Below are 16,976 nucleotides of genomic sequence, written 5' to 3'. Positions count from 1 at the left end.
AACAGGTCTGCTTCTATTTGCTGTCTTCTTCCTCCTCCTCCTCCACTACTACTACGCCCGTAAGCTTACTAACAGTATTAAAACCCTAATGGGATCTGTGTTTACAAGACTTTCTTATACCTCTTATTTCCTCAACTAGAGTTATACAACTCTATCTGGATCCCATTTTGCAGCAGCGAAATTACACTGAGAATAAAGTCACAAGGTAGCAAATGCAGAGATTCAGAAGACCATGTTGAAAGAGAAAAGAAGGACTGGGGGGACACCTACATCAGCCCTAGGCCACAGAATGACATTTTTATGTACAAAGCAGTTGAGAAGATGAATAAGCAACAGAACTTTTTCATTAGCATTTACTGGATAAGACTGATGAGATTCATAGCCAAAACCCATTAAAAATACAAATCCCAGATGGGCAGATTACAGTCCAGAATTGGAAACCTCATGCTTAACTGACAAATTGCAGTAACTATTACTACAGAAATTCTGTTACAACCATCACAATAACATTCTAAGAATGGCTTTTTTTTTTTTTTTCCTAATCCGATGCAAAAAGGGTTGTTTTATCCCAGGAGGGTGTCCAATTCACCCCCAAAATCTCTGCCACCTACAGCAAAAACCATGGACAGAGTCAAATTTCAGGTCAATTTGATTTCTGAAAATTGCTTAACACTACATCACAAACAGCTCATACACTTAAGTCAAAATATTTAATGGCTCAAACTATCTTTTTGTTGCTGTATTTACATATCCCTTCAAAATGAGAGAAGTATATTATTTGGCTGACTGCATAAACATATCCTGAGATCATGACTTCTGCCTCCAAGATTAAGACATTTCAGGAAGTAAGAATTAGTTTCTTCTATAAGGCAGACCTTAAAATACATCAAAATATCAAAAAAATAATACTCATTTTTTATTTGCACACAAGCCCTGTAGATTTGCAGAATGCAATACTAAATCACATTGTGGATTTGGAGTAGATGAGTGGGTCTTTTTTTTCAAGTGTTATTAGTTTTAAACCTGTTAAGGCTTGCAATTCCCCTTCTGGTCATCTGAATTATTAAAAAAAAAATTTCTGACAAAACCTTTTCACAATGGTTTTCTACACTCACTCTCTGCATGTGTACAGAGCTAAAAAAAAAACAATTAAAACCCAGCTGACTTAACTTTGCTCACCTGTGGAGAAATGGCATCAGTATTGTGCTAACATCAAGCATAGAGACTGCATCCCAAAACAATTTTTGTTAAAGAATCTGAGCACCTAACAGAGGAGGGATCCCACATACTCAGCTCAACTTCCGCTGTTTCATTATTAGACTGAGTTAAAAAGTATTTTATCTTTATGTTATTATTTTTAAAGTTACATCTTTTAAAGCAGAAAGTGTTTGAGTATTATGCCAACTCCTGGTGAGACTTCCATAAGATTTCATGAGGCATAAAAAAAAGCCCTACAAAAAGAAAGTTGGTGAGGCTTTATAATGCTAAACAATAACTGGTCAGAGAACTAAAACTTAGAAGATGCATGATATGTGTGTAAGGTCCAAGAGTCCTAACCCGCTAAGAGTTTAATTCAGTAAGAGTATGCCAAAAATCCCACAGCCAGGTCTCAACTTTCCTTGCAGTAATCATTTCTTCCTGTTAGCAAAAACCTTCTACCAGTAGCAAAACCTTCTACTGCTGTATAAAGTGGTCATGATCTAACTTCAGAAAGTCTTTCTTTGAGATGCTCTAGTTCCCACTGCCCCTCCTTTTAAAGCAAAAACAACATTGAAACAAGCAAGCAGACACTGATGAAAAGTACAGGTTCTTATGTTAGCCTGCATAGTGCACACTAATACATACAGCACTTACTTTCCCTGAATTTCTAGAGATTTGTGGGGAAATGGTTCCTTTTTTCTTCCTGCACTCTCTCCAAATGAGACTTCTCCACTGAGAATCAGACCTCCCATCCCTGTGCCACACCAGATGAGAACTTGAGACACATGGGGAGCAAGTTCAACGTCCTCTGACTGCCAGACCAACTACTCAGGTCACCTTGTGTCAGACAATCCGAACACAAATTTGTTTGGAAACTTTCACAAAATGATTCAGAATGTTCCTTCATGCCACAAAATAGCAGTGACTGCCATAATCCTACTGCAACAACAGCCAGCGGAGGATACTGTTACTCTCGTCAGAACTTAATCAATAGGGAGAAAATACAATTTAACCAAATAACATAGTACTGGCATTACCAGGTGAAAGCTGGGGAGCTTAGTACTGCTGAGCAGAGGTATGCCAGAAGAAAAAGGCCAATGCTTTCTGCTACAGGACTTTTTAGAAAATGACATAAGAAACAGCTCCTCAAGGCAAGAGGCTACAATGTACATGAAGATGGAGGCAAACTTCTCAATACACCTTCTTGAAGCAGCTGCTTGCTTCTACCCCTCCCAACTTCATCTGTGGTTTTCTGTGTCAACAAGAACACTTTTGGAAGCAAAACATCTGAAGGAATCCTCTCTTCAGAGCAGTATGAGATGTTAATAAGAAAAATAACCACTCTGTTGTGTTATTCCTCCTTTCACCACTGGTAAACGTGACTAAAGAGCTTCAATATGCCCAAGTAAACCTTAACTGCCAAGCAGATAACCTGCTGCGTAATCATCCCTCAAAGGTCATCTTGCAATTAGTAGATAGAAGAAAAGCTGCACATCTGAAACCTGTTTCTGCACTCCAAAGGTCAGCTGGCTAAAGAACAGATTTCCCTTCTTTCCTTACAAATTTGTCTTCCTTACGTCCTTAAGCATCATAGCTACAACACTTTTACTATATTAGAAACCAGATCTCTAGAAAAAAAACCAAACACTTGAATCATGTCTTCAGAACTTGAGGACAAGGCAAAGGTGGAAAGCTACAAGTTATATCTGGTAACCAAAAAGATGTTTGATGGGCAAAGGGAAGGAAACAAAGATGAAACCAAAACCCACGATTTGGTTTCATGACTTCAGGACAGAAACACCAGCACATTGCTCCATCACTAAACTTGAATTCCTAAGATCCCAGCCACCTAACTTCTGCCTCATGGTTCACATAAGATTTTGTTGCAGATGCGTACAACATACCTACAGAAAACATCTGCTCAGAGCAAATGTCAGAACCTCTCCAAACACAAGACAAGTCCAGATTAGAAAGGTGTATTTTCCATTTAACTCTATTGCTTCTCCTATGCAGTAACTGTGAAAATCTTCTGCACAGGGCTGCGCTCTCAAAACTGGAGTATTCGATGTTATGTTGATGCCTTATGCCAAAGGAGATCTATTTGCCTCTTCATAAGCTCTGCATCTCAAAAGCAAAATGTCGGTAAGCTCTTTTCTCAACTCTCACCCACTCTAACACGACTGAGATCCCAAAACTGTAATACCAGCATTAGGCAGGCAATGCAGCATTCACAACTTGACAACCTCCTCTGGAAATTCAGACAAGAAAATTCTCAGTCCAAACACCCTTCCATTTCCCTCCCTAAAAAAGAATTCATTTCAAAAAAAGAGCAGCCCGGGCAAGCAACCGACAGCTGTTAGAAATCCCAAAATGAACAGCAGATTCTTGTAAAGCAAGACAGGCAGTGCTACAAAACACAAATTCATGCCAGTACTGGCCAAGGTTTCATGACAAATTGGGCAGCTTGCATTCAGAATAACTCTACAGCTGATGAAGCAGACCAGCTTCAGGCAAGTCATTTCCCCTGCACTGTTACTCCTCGCTCTCTCGCCCCAGTATGCAGAAAGCATACTGCATTACCAGGGTTGTGCATTCAGAGCACAGACATCAAACAGCTCCCATTTCCTGAAAGCAAGGCTCAGTACTACCAGTTATTCCCACTTCTGCCCCATGCAAGGTATTTTAAAAGCTCGGAATTCAAAATTATCTCCACTGGCCTACGACAAAAAAAACCAAGCTACGAAGACCAACAGATAACTTTTCTGAATGTAGATGATGGAACACAAACACATATCAAAAAGTCAGATTGCATCACAGCTGAGGATCAATCTCTATCAAGAAGTATTGATATGTTTTCAGATCCGGAAAGGAAGTCATACAAAACACCATGCAACCTCTACTATTTCATGTGCTGCTCTCTACCATTAGTATCCATCCTTAAGTATTACATGCAAAATTAATCTCTAACCAGCTTTTTTGCTGTGTCTAAATCCCAGAGCAGTATCACTTGGCATCCAGACAAATGCACTGGCAAACACTGAAGAGCTGTATTACTGAGCATATCAGAATGAGATCAGGCCAATTTTGTTGGGGCTGATGGGAAAGTTATTGTCTGAAAAGGATAAAGGCACTCTCACCTCTAGGGTAAAAAAAAAAATAATTAATTAAACATCTGTCAGGAGCTAAAAGAAGATACCGCCTCTTAATACCACCAACAGGAAACCATTAGAAGTTTAAAAATCTGTTTCATAAACAGGAGTCAAAAGAAGTTAGATATTGAAATGCTTTTGAAAAAATCTTACCCGACTCCTCTCTTTACCTCTTTTGGTTTTGTAAAAATCTCCCCAAATCTAACCCCAGGTCTATGGCTTTATGGGAGGTTACAGAGCCCACTCAGCAATGTCCTTGAATTCTAGGTTCTCCAACTGCAGTTCAAAGGTGCAGCACAGCAGTCCCTGACCAGCCTGAACTGCTACTGCAGGACACAGGCTTCCAAAGCCAGCAGTCCCTAGCTCTCCTCAAGCTCTCACCCCGCAGCAATTGCATTTCATCTCACTCAGAATAAGGTATCCATCTGATCATTTCTTAGTATCCTACAGTTGGAGAAAGTTCCTCTTCTAACAAGAAATAAATTCTCTTTCATTTCCCTCACATCACCTATAGAGAAAACAAAAGGGGGGGGAAACAAAACTGGGTACCAAGGAAGATATGAAGAAAGCAGAGAGCTACAGAATGTTTACAGAGGAGAAATGAATTACAAGCACATCTATCATTTTCAGTGCACAAAAATAATAACAAAAGCAGCACTGGGAAACTGTGAAGCACTGATTAACTATGGTCAATTGCATGAATTCACTTAGGCAAATGCATACTATCCCCCAAGATCTCTCCAACATCACAAGACTGAAGCAAAGTCAACCACCTTCTAAAAATGTCTGCAGAAGTCTTGAAACACTTGCTGCTCATAACTAGCCAGGGAAAACTAACTCCCTGTCCTTGAGAAGGATAAGCAGCCTAGCTGACCCCATGCACTACTGCTTTAAATGCAATCAGTTAGTCAATGAAAACTTCCAAAGGCATTTTGGGTCAAATACAACTAACTTCTCTGTGTCAGATCACCTTCTCTTCAAGTCATGTATGAAAGTTACATGCAGGTGTAAGTTACAAATATTTTCACCTGGGGCTCTGGTAAACAAATTTACAGCCACATTTCCCTTTTTCTCCCATCTCAGCATTTACTGACCTAAATATGAGGTAGGAAATGGAATTACATGCAATATGCAGCAGGAACTGTAAACAGCTCAAGACAATTACTAAATGATGCCCTACAGACTTCACAAAGGTATTAGATTCTCAGAAGAAGTTGTCATTTCATTTGTACACCTATTAAATACATACTAACCCACCAGCAGGACTACCATGAAGCTTAAATGTCAAATACTTAGCAATAATTTTTACATCAGCAATCAGTGTTTCCTAAAAACATGGAACTTGGGCATTCAAGACATCATCAAGCTATCCAATCAACCCCTAACATGGATTAAAAAGGATTTGTGTTGGTAATTCACCACAGGATGAGACACGCAAATTTACCAGGTAAGAATTCCAATATAGGGATATTAAAAAGAAAAGAAGAAGATTAAGGGGTAAGTCTTGAGAATCACAATTTGTGATATACAAAGTCAGGCAAACGTAAGCATACACTGAGGACAGTAAACCTGAAGTCCTACAAAGATCAGAAACAAGACATGGACAGATTCCATAAGGTCACACAATACTCAATATTCAGAGGTTCAGCAAACTTTTCTGTATTTCAAGGAAGAACCTTGTTCTGTCACATACATTGACAAGATGCCAGTAAGAATGGCTTGGTTGTACATAGGCATTGTTTTAATTAATATATCTAAAAAAGAGTCCAGATGGTAACTTGACTATGTGCACTTCAAGGCCACCTCACTTTTTCTTTAGTTCTGTCTGGGAAGACATGCTCAAAGCAGCATCTTTAGAGATATCAAGCCTAATGAACAGAAAAGCTGCAATTAACTTTTTCCACTAGTTTATCTGGAAAACACACACACAAAAAAAGAACCATACCAACCAGATTTTAAAACATCAGTGTTTTCATTTTCAGATCTCCCCCAATGAATTACTCATGTTTACTGGTATTTCTGGACGGCAAAGAATTATGATCATCTGCTTAAATTTTTATCTCTCTGAACAGAGGAGGAAGCCAGAATTGGTGGCCCAGGTGTTCACCTGCCCGCTGCTTCAACAAGTCACCTCATAAGTGTTTTACCTTGATATGAAAAAGTACAGCTGGACGCCTCTCTGTAAAGACTCTTGTTGCTTGCAGACACATTCTGGGTAATATTTCTTTTATCACACTACCTATTTATATTTTTGTAAAAAAATGTGGACTTCTTTTTCTATATTGTTTTTGGTCTCTGACCTCCCTCTTTTCCATTCTCTCAAGTCTATTCTCCCCTCCAGCATCCAGCTTTTCTCCCACAAAGGGACAGGATTTCTTCTGAGGACAGATTTTTTCTTCCTTCCTCCATCTTATCCATTTATCCTTTCCCTTTCTTCTATATGCCAATCCTTATCCCATGTGAAAAAGAAGCTTGAAAGCTCTACTATACATCTCACAGCCACAAACTAAACCTAGCAGACAAAAGAAAGGCATCAAAGTCACTGAGACATGGAGAAACAACACTCAGGTGCCCCTACTTGCAGCAGCTGAATGAGGATGTTAAGAATTTGTTTAAAGACACTACTCCTACAATCTTTTCAGGTTTCCCTCTTCTATGGAAAGAGAATGTCTTAACTTCCAAATTTTTTCAGTGCTAACCACACACCAGTAGAGATTTAGCTAAATACAGAAAAATCAACACACAGATTTTCCAGTTGTATACATCTTAAACATGCTCAACCTTCTCCTAATTGATACTGGTAAATACTGACATTTTCTCCTTTCTTAGGTTTTTCTTGCAGCGATCTAGAAACACTAATAATGATTCATAATAGCAACAGTATTTTATTAAACCCAGGTACTTCTCACAGCATCACTTTTCCCAAAATATGCAATTCCAGAAGATTTTAAGTAATAGGTATATCACAGCCCGACAGAGTTCCTTTGTTTCATTCTTTTCAAAGATAGTATGTTTCCAGCTGTATGGAAGCAAATATAGATGAACTAAAAGTAATCAAAACAGCAGAGATTCTGCAAGCCTCGCCTACAATGTTTAAAGCACCATCAAGAAACATGCTCAGAGCCATCCCTTTCAGTATTTTCTGTTAAAAATCCTACACAACTATCCACAGCTTTGCCAGAACACTACTGCCATTCTACAGGAAAAGAAACGAAGAAAAAAGGATGCATCAAAACACACACAAATCATGAGAAGTATGAGAATCTTCTGGTTAGTAACCCTATACTTATTGCTTGAGTCTACACAGCTTCAGAGGAGGTAACTTAGAAATGTGTGATATGGTATTTTGAAATTAGAACCAGTATTTTAAATATTTTGTATATTATGCATCACTGCTCTTTAATATAAAAAAAAAATTCTAGGCCTAATATTTTAGCTAGTTGATATATAGATGCTTTGAATTTTATGTTTGGAGGGTTTGGAAGGGTGTCACAAAACAGGAGGAGGGAGAGAAGAGACTAATACAGGTAAAGTGCATTAAAATAAAGTTGAAAAAATAACTTCTAGCCATGAGACTATTTTAAATTACTCTTATAACTGCTTTACAGTCTTACAATTAGATAGGTGACAGAAAAAGGTTGTTGGTCTAAAAAGAGCAATGAAATCTTAAAGACATTCTTGCTCTTTAAGAACTAAAGAATAAATTGGTTTTCACTCTTTGGAATGTTACTTAAAAATATTAAAACAAACAAACAAAAACCCCAAATTAATTAGATTCTAAATAGCCAAACATTTACTCCAAAAGTTCATTAAAGTATGTAAAACATCTTTTGAAGCTGTACATTCCTTTCTTCCTCTGGAGCAAAGTACTGTATATTAACTAGGACAACAGACAATTAAGAGGAGATGGTGTCTGCTCCTGGTTTTATAACCAGCATAAGAGATGCTGTTCAAATCACTGATGTCCATTTCTGTCCCCTCAAAGGTATACTGGGGGAGAAGGGATTTTTTTCCTTGTTTGTTTAAAACACTACCTTATGATCCTTGCCATTGCCTTTTTTTTTTTTAATGCCTTATTTCTGGTTTCATATTCCTTATTCTTAACATTTAACTCACTGTGTTATGCTTTCCTCAGCATACTAGTAAAAATTATATTACTCAGCAACAACAGACTATCAAGAACTTGATATGGACAAGAAAGCTCTCTCCTATTCACTAGACTAACATTAATATGTACACATTTCCCTTCAATTCTATGTGAGCTTAAAAACATGTAAGGACACCTTTGTTACACTCAGTAGCTAATAGGGTAACAACTATTTTAAAAAACCTAAACATCATAACCAAGCAAAGATTCATAAACTAGGCTATACAAAAAGCAACTTTCCTAGTTACCCTACCAAAAAAAAAAAAAAAATCCATCTGAGTACCTAAGCCATCTCTAATCCTCTACCAACTTTTCACAGTAACTGAAATCACTGAATTCACATTTGCTTAAAAATGAACTTCACCATAGTTACTACACAAACGCTGCAAACCAGATGTTGATCAGAGCATGTACTACTTCAGAGAGGAAGAAAAGGGCCTGGCCACAAGTCAACATGTGAGTTTTACTGCCACAGCTCATACGCAGAATAATTTTTACTTTGGGTATATTATATTTGGAAACAGCCATTCCTAGGTTCAATCAGTTCACTTCTCACCTCTTCTTTTCTCACTAAAGCCACAAGAAATCTAGACATAGAAAAGGTGCTATTTTTCTGCATATAGTTTATGCTATGGCTTTGTTGCTGTTCCTCAAACTGAACTGGAACTCCAAAGTTGTAAACTTGCGTATTATATCCCATTTAACTGATGGCTCTTCAAACATACAGATCGTGCCACTATATTAGGACTAGAAAGAACACCAAACCAGAGCAAGAGGAGCACAGAACTGACAACAGCCCAACGCAATTTATGAAGCTAAGAGGACACCTCCACCTACGGAACAAGCCTGCCTGGCTTCTTGAAACTTCCCATCACTTTCTGAACTCAGCAACTTGCAAAAAAATCTCTAATGGTCAAGTGAAGAGTTGCAAAGATTCACCCATGTTGTAGGACTTTAGCAAAAAGCAGACCCAGAAAATGCAGGTTCCGAAACTGAGTAATCTGCCTAGAAATGAAGATGCATCTTGAGAGTAACTAAGTTCTAATCTTAAATCTTCTAGGGTTTTCATCAGGGCAGGAATTACATCTTCTGCTACATGTTTTATAATCTATCACCAAAAGAAATCTGGTCTCTTTCGCTCCTGGCCTTTATCAGCAACACTCCAGAAGCTGCGGGAATATTTTTTCAGTTTCATTCCCCACTGCTTCACTGATGGGTGACCCTAGGTACGCAGAAGGAGCACAGCTCAAAACACAAGGCTCTCTGTGGTGGCTGTTAAGACACACAAAATTAATCTCCTGCCTGCTCTTCCTGCTTACAGCACCAGATCATATAGATATTCAAATACGTTAATTTAACAAAAAAAAACAACTTTTGGCGCTAGCATTCAAAGTGACATAAGCAGTACTTCTAAGCATGAAAAAAAACTTTTAAGCATGAAAAGAAAAAAGCTGTTTTAACATGTGTTATTACGAGTAAAATACTGAACTGCATTTCATTGTAGAATTACATTTGCCCAGATAACCACACCCTTCAAACCTGAAGTGTAGCTTGACAGAAATCCTGAGATGTTTTGTCTTCACTTTGTTTTTACCTCAGGACAGACCTAGTTAGCTACAGGTGAAAAATAAATAGATAAAAATAAAACCCACTTTTTAGCAATGAAGAACAGGTCTAAGAAAAAAAAAAAGAAGTTAAAGAAAGCGATAGTTAATAAAGGGAGAGCACAATCCGGAGTTTAGCATCAAATCCAAATCTTTATCCTTGCTTCCCCAGAGGTAAACATGCTACAGAGGAGAATAACCCTTGTAGCTTCAGTCAGCCTGAAATGCAGATAGAGCATCTGTGATCTCTGGTCATTCAGCAACACAGGAATCTCCTCAAGGTGAAAGGAAGGAGAAAAGAAACACAAAAAGGAAAAATCCGTGGAACCCAGGAAGAAAGATGAGTAGAAAGATGAGACAGGAGAAAATGAGGCATTTCCCAGCAGAAAGATGAGACATTAAAATAGGGAAGTAATGTGCAAGACTTATTGTGAGGAGAAGCTTATGTAAAGGAAAAGGCCAGAAGACCACAAGAGAGTTAAAACTGGATTGGTCATTTAAAATCTTTTCCCGATAGCTTCTTTATGTGGTTTCTCTGGTACTCATTTCTGAAGAGAGGGATACACACATTCAATTATCTCAGAAAGGCACAGGAAAATGCAAATGAAGAGATAAATGTGTGAGAGTCATTCAACTTGTCATCCTTCCAAAAGACAGAGGTATTACTACATTGTGAAACCATGTTTTTGTTTAGTAGAAACTTCTAGACAGCTTCTGAAATCTGCATCCCATCTCTGAAGCACTGCATTTAATTATGCCAATTGGTCTTGACAAATGACTGTCTCTAGAGCTTCTCTGTGATATCTTCAGCTCTAATGAATCAATGTCCCCTTTGCACCTTATATTACAAGCCAGTAGGTCTCTTCCTCAACTTGAACTTTTGCTTCTGCTATATAGCAAGTCAACATCACCAGCCACTTTGGAACAGAGTACAAAAGTAGGTGAAATGCATTTACTAGGGTGAGAAAATGTAAAGAAACCTATTTTTCTACTAGCAGCTAAGCCTTCACCTTCACATTACCTTTACTCTTTGGACACCTGATCTCTGCTTATTTCATAAGCATTTGTGATATCTTCTCACCAACATTTATATTTTTAAAATTCTGTTGCTTCTATAAAGAAACTCATTAGGGAACAATACAATAACTTTTGCTCAACAGTTATTGTTTTGGGTTTTTAATGTTATTAGTGAACTTGGATATACTATAACAGATATATTTAGGCTAAAACAGATTTGTCATGCATAGTACTAAATTAAAAAAATACAACACACAAGATGTATTACACCTGTATCTCCCAGAAGTGGGAGCTGATTACATAATCTCCCTCTTAATACCAGAGGCACAAATAAAGTAGGAAAAAAAAAAACAAGTCAGTTGTAACTTTATAACACACAGTAATAGTCAGTAACAAACCAGCAGCAAACTACAGAGGCTTCATTTCCAGCTTCAGCAGGCTCAAGGAGCGGACACACTTTGGACGACACCAGTATTCTCCAAAAAGAACAAAAGCCTGAAGAGCACAGTATGAATTTGAAAGAGACTACATCTCTCTCCTGCTGTTTTCTGCCATTACTGCTTGAGTAAGGGTTAACTTTAATTTATTAGTTCCTGGCAATCCTGAGGAAGAAGTGTTGCTCTCTAAGCCATTTATTCTTTGTCTGTATAAATTAATGAAAATCAGTCACTGTCGTTTTATGAGCATAGACACTACTCAGACTTTGATCAGGTTGTCTCTCTAAACTGACCATATCCTGACCTCAGGCTCTGTCTATTCTCTGCCAATGACTCCCTCTCTACAGCTTGTATTCTTGAGGCACTGTGCCCAGAACTTAACTTTGTGGGCACTCCTAACAGTTTGGAAGAACATAAACTGTCTGGGGCTGGATAACAAGAATGTTTTCTAGGAGATCACTGCTTGCATCAATCGTTCGTTAAGTCTGAGGGGGTTTTGCAATACAGTATACAACAGTTCAAGCTTACAGTAAAAGAAAGAAAAAAAATCAAGCTTTCTCACTAGCTGCCTACTGAAAATAGTTCCAACACAACTCATCAGCACGCTTCCAGCAGAAGCTGGTGTGAATGAATAAATACAAACCGAACAAAAGTATTGTGAACACACTATTTAGCAATCCTACAGTATTTATGGCAACTTCTTAAGTGTTTGGTAAACATTTATGCTTCAGAAACTGTGAAATGGAAAGGACTAAGGGTGGGAAAGAGCTTAGAAGTTTTCAAGAAGAAACAAAGCCACAATGGGTTTGGAGACATAATGAGTGTACTTTAACATTTACTCTTAAGACCTCTGTCACAAAAATCCTTATGTGAAGATAACTGATAACAAAACATTTGCAGAAACACTAGACTTACTTCAATTACCAATGACAAATATAACTGTTTTAAAAAGTGAGAAGGGAAATGACAGGATCATAATGGCTCTCATAATGGTTTCTGGGAAAGAAAAGACTGTCCAGAAAAGTGGAGAAATGGCAAGCAGGTGCATTCATTGGTAGAAAGGCAACAAATTGGTGGAAAGTAATTTAATATGGAAGAAGGTGAGTTGGAGCCACAGACCAACTTGGAGAACCAGATGGTTCTGAATACACTGCAAGGACATTGTTCTTCAAAACATCCATTCACCTTAACTTCAGAGGTGAATCCCCTGTCTGCCTAGTACAGCTGAAAGCTTCTAATCAATGACATATATAGGCAATGGCCAAATATCAGCTACAAGCATTACCTCATTCAAAATGAAAAAACAAGAGGTAAAAACAAGCAATCAAGGCAGTCTAACAAGTAATTCCTAAAATAAGCGTTCAAAATTATGACAGGACTCTTGGTATTCCCAAAATTGACATGCTTTGCTGAAGTTTCCTCTGGGATTTCAGTACAGGTGAATCAGTGGAGATTGAGAACAGTTTCAAAATCTAAGGGCATCCATAAAGTGGACGCATTGCATTCCTCCTTCACGTTAGAATTCTACATTTAAAGAGAAAATTCCTTTCTAGAAAGTAATATAAGAGGACTTTACCATAGTGAAAATTAAATGAGGGAAAATCAACCAGTTACAGTCCTATTTTTCTGATGTAACTACTCAAGATACCTCATTTAATGAAGAGTTCTGTTCCAAGGATCATATTAGAGAAACTCAGACATTTTTCTCTACCTTCCATCATCTTTCTAGGAAGCTGATGGGGTGACTGACAAACAAGTGGATAACTCAACTTTTTGGTGACACTCTGCAGTGACTACTCTGTATATTTGCAACAAGCTACCCCAAGCCTTATTGTTAAATTTACAGTAAGCATAATCATAATATTAAAAATACCCAAGAAGAAAATAAAAAGTTGCAAAAAGAAAGCAAGCCATAACTAGTGTGTGTGCGGGTAGTTTGTCTGTTTAAGAAGAGTACTCCCCATCCAACAGCACTTACATCAGTCTCGGGGGGATTCTCTTTGAACTAATTAATGAAGAATTGGAAGCTCACAAGAACAAACTGAAAACAATTGAAAAAGCTAGAAATCCTTTCTATTACATAACTTGTCTGGCTGATCCCAAATCAAAACACAGGCTAAGCTCCAAACTGGAGGGAAAGGCTAACAGAATATAGTTCCTGTTGTTTTCCCTTAGCATTTAACACCAAAGAACTCAGTGTCTAACCTCATTTTTTGTTTACATAGGCAGCTACATCACAGGCCACGGGAAAAGGGTAAACTATGGAAATAAAAACACACAGCTCAATTCAGAATGATCATGTTTTAGAAGACTCACTACAACTGACAACCTCAGGATCCAGCAAGTTCTCAATACAAACTGTTTTTTCTGACTACAAAAACATTGTCAAAAAGAGGTGTTAAAAATAATTAAATTGGTACAGGAGTTCCGAAATCCAAGGAGATCCCCGATGATGACAGATTCCTCATCAGACCAGACTCACTGGCAACACACTGCATACAGTAAAGTACCTGCAAGTGTTCCATGTTGGTAATATCATATGTGACTTCGTAGAGCAGATAAATAATTATTTAGGCAGCAAATCTATGTTCCCATACTTCTCAAAATAACTCTGACCCAGAGCCTGGGGACTGCCAGCAAAGGCCTTAAAGCAGGCAACAGTATCCTTCCAGGACATCTCTCTTGTTAAAGTAAAACTTTCATAGAAAGGAATTAAGTCTCTCTACAGATAAAACCTAAAAAATATGAACCAAGTACAAGCAATACAACCCTCGCCTATGCAGGTTCACAGAATCCGGAACAGCAACATCTCAATATGGTGTAAATAATTACAGTTATCACAACAATAATGTTAGCTATTGTGTTTCTCATGTCAGGAAAGAGACTGAGGACTGCAAATATGCACAACCTACTGAAGTGATTGTTCATTTTAATGCAACAAGTTGATGACAACAGAGAGAGCAATTGCTGCTTGCTTTTAATTCGGTCAAGAGAGATGAAGGAACTAGGCCAAGACCCAGAAAAACACACATACACTGAACCATTGGAGAACAGTTGGCTAAAAGCATCTCAAAGTTGAACAAAAATTATCACCTTTTTAAACATCAGTTTGACCCATAGATCTGTACAAACCAGTTGCATACACCTCTGCCAAACTAGAAATGTCTTTATTTCCACAGCAGTATGTTTTCAAAACTTCAGCTCCTTTCCAGCAATTAACATATGCAACAAGACTTAAAGTAAAGCATGAAGTTTATACGCTTCGTCCTGTGCCCAATGCTTATTTCTGCATGGCAGGATTCATAGCTTTAAAAAACATGCCAACACTATTCCCCTTCTTTACACCAGTAGAATGTTCCTTACTAAAACCACTGTGTCCCAGCAGCAGGATCCAAGAGAGCTATGAAAGTTGGGCATGTATTCAGCATTTCTCTCTCTCTCTCTTGTTTTGGATTTTTTTTATTTTAAGTGCCCATCCTACCCTCAACTCTAATCCTGACTAGTCAGGAGACACAGGCAGTTACACACCTGGGGCTAGGGACGGTTCTCAAATTTATTAAAAATTTAAAACTCAAGCGGCTCTCGAAAGCCTACAGTTAATGCAAAGTGTACTTTCTGGTCCTAATCCAGTGACGAGTGACCATTTGTCCATAGCATAATATGGGCAGATTTCAGCACAATTCAGTATAAACTGCATTCTCTGTTCAGGTAAGGGCAACATTCAGAAGAGAATGAAGTTCTGCAGTTCCAGATAGGGAGATATTAATGAGGCATTTGATGGTCACAAAGGTCAGCAATAACAGGAAAAGTACTGACACTGGACTGAAAGAAAAGAAAGGAGATAAAATGAAGAGTAGAAAGGGCTTGCGTAATTTCTGTTAACTGTATGTCTGGTTCTGCTTGTGTAAACACCACCTGAATTCTAGGGTCAAGATGCATCAGGATAACAAACAAATTAAGTTTTACTTGGAAAAAAAAAATCAAACAAAGAGTTAGTAGCTATATGATAATTTTAAATAATTTTTAATTGCTGATGTTATCTATTTTCCTGTCTGCTATTAAAAATAAATTACTATCAAAAGAAAGGAATTATAACAACTCTTGAAGTAGACACACTGTAGTTTGCTGACTTCTTTGTGACAGTCTTAAGGCCCTCTTGCTCTACTACTGCAAAACAAAGTTTGCTAATTTACTAGAAAAAAGGGAAATGTAAAGAAACAGACAAGGAAAATAGACTGCTCTATACAATGATGGCTTAGTGCTTCTACAGGAGTAGTTTTATATCAGTTACAAAAACCTCTACGAAACCTTAGTGTATTTCAGTCAAAGCAAGTGGGAACCTATGTATAGTTATCCCCGGCCAAATCTGTAGTTTGTTCATAGAAAACTCTTTTCAGATTTCCAAGAGCAAGCCCACAAAATCTACTCAGAAAAGCAGCACTACAATACTACAGAGTGCATGCAGGTGAAAACTCACCCAACAGACAGCTTTGTCTTAAGATCCTCAGTATATTTTCAGTTTCAATCTTTGGTCAAAAATTATCCTGACAATGATCCTACACGTGACTTCTCTTTGCAGCTTTGACATTTCTTCTGCAGATCTCCTCACCCACCAACCCCCCTTAACCCACAGCTTCCACAAGTCCAAAGAGCATCCCAACAAAACCAGGTGACCTCACCTTTCATTTTGACAGTGGGAGAATTGGGTCCAGCTGATTGCTTCCTCCATCCTCTCCAGTTCTGGCAAAGGCTCTCTGCCTCAGAGATGAAGGAACAAAGAGAGTCTTCTTCAAAGCGATCGGAGTCTTCAAATGAAAACCTCTCCCCGTCCTCCCACTCTGCGAACATGAGTTCCATCACATCCGACAGGTGACGTGGGGGGAAAAGAATAAAGACAGAAACAGCACTGCTCACTTTTAACACGTGGATGGACTTGAGGGCTCCTGCAGTACTTAAAATCTCAATTTTGATTCGATCCCCATACTACAGTACCAGGAAAAACAGAGCCAGTGCTATCTGAGGTGGGAGAAGCAGGAAATCAAATGAGGGGAAGCTCGTAAAAATCCTAGGAAAAAACAAACAAACAAACAAACAAAAAACCCCAAAACCAAAACCCGAGTTCTTTAAAAAGTTAAAAAAATGCTTATGTCCACAAAATGTACTTGAGGCGGAGGGAGACTGGCTGGTCTAGGAGAGCTGCCTCCAGGCGGGACAGGTGCCTGCCGGCCACACGGAGGGTCTGAAGGCTTCCGATGCCCACGGCCCCGGCACTGGAGGACGAGGGAAGGGGCCGGTTTCCTCCTCCGGGGCTCCCGCCGGGGGAAAGCAAGTATCTGTGCGCAGGGCCAAGTCTCCCTGAGGTTGTGCTTTTCTCACTCTCGGTGCAGGAACCGGAGGGAGGGCGAGGGCGGGAAGGGGCAGC

The 16,976-nt window shown here is 38.6% G+C and overlaps 1 protein-coding gene across 8 annotated transcripts in view; it reads right to left on the bottom strand.

The window, feature by feature from the left end:
* Positions 1–16,970, bottom strand: part of ZSWIM8 (zinc finger, SWIM-type containing 8) — a 73,320-nt gene extending 56,350 nt beyond the window's left edge. For all 8 annotated transcript variants that reach the window (XR_774360.1, XR_774357.1, XR_774361.1 and 5 more), the window contains exon 1: positions 16,234–16,970. Coding sequence is in view for 3 of the 8 variants with exons in the window: in XM_010567765.1 (XP_010566067.1) it covers positions 16,234–16,411 (178 nt within the window). In the remaining 5 variants the exon portion in view is untranslated. The remainder of the gene's footprint in view (positions 1–16,233) is intronic.
* Positions 16,971–16,976: the final 6 nt, after the last annotated feature.

Source organism: Haliaeetus leucocephalus, unplaced genomic scaffold (assembly GCF_000737465.1).
Source record: "Haliaeetus leucocephalus isolate CR32 unplaced genomic scaffold, Haliaeetus_leucocephalus-4.0 Scaffold229, whole genome shotgun sequence".
Lineage (NCBI taxonomy): Eukaryota > Metazoa > Chordata > Aves > Accipitriformes > Accipitridae > Haliaeetus > Haliaeetus leucocephalus.
This window is presented reverse-complemented; position numbering and strand designations above follow the sequence as displayed.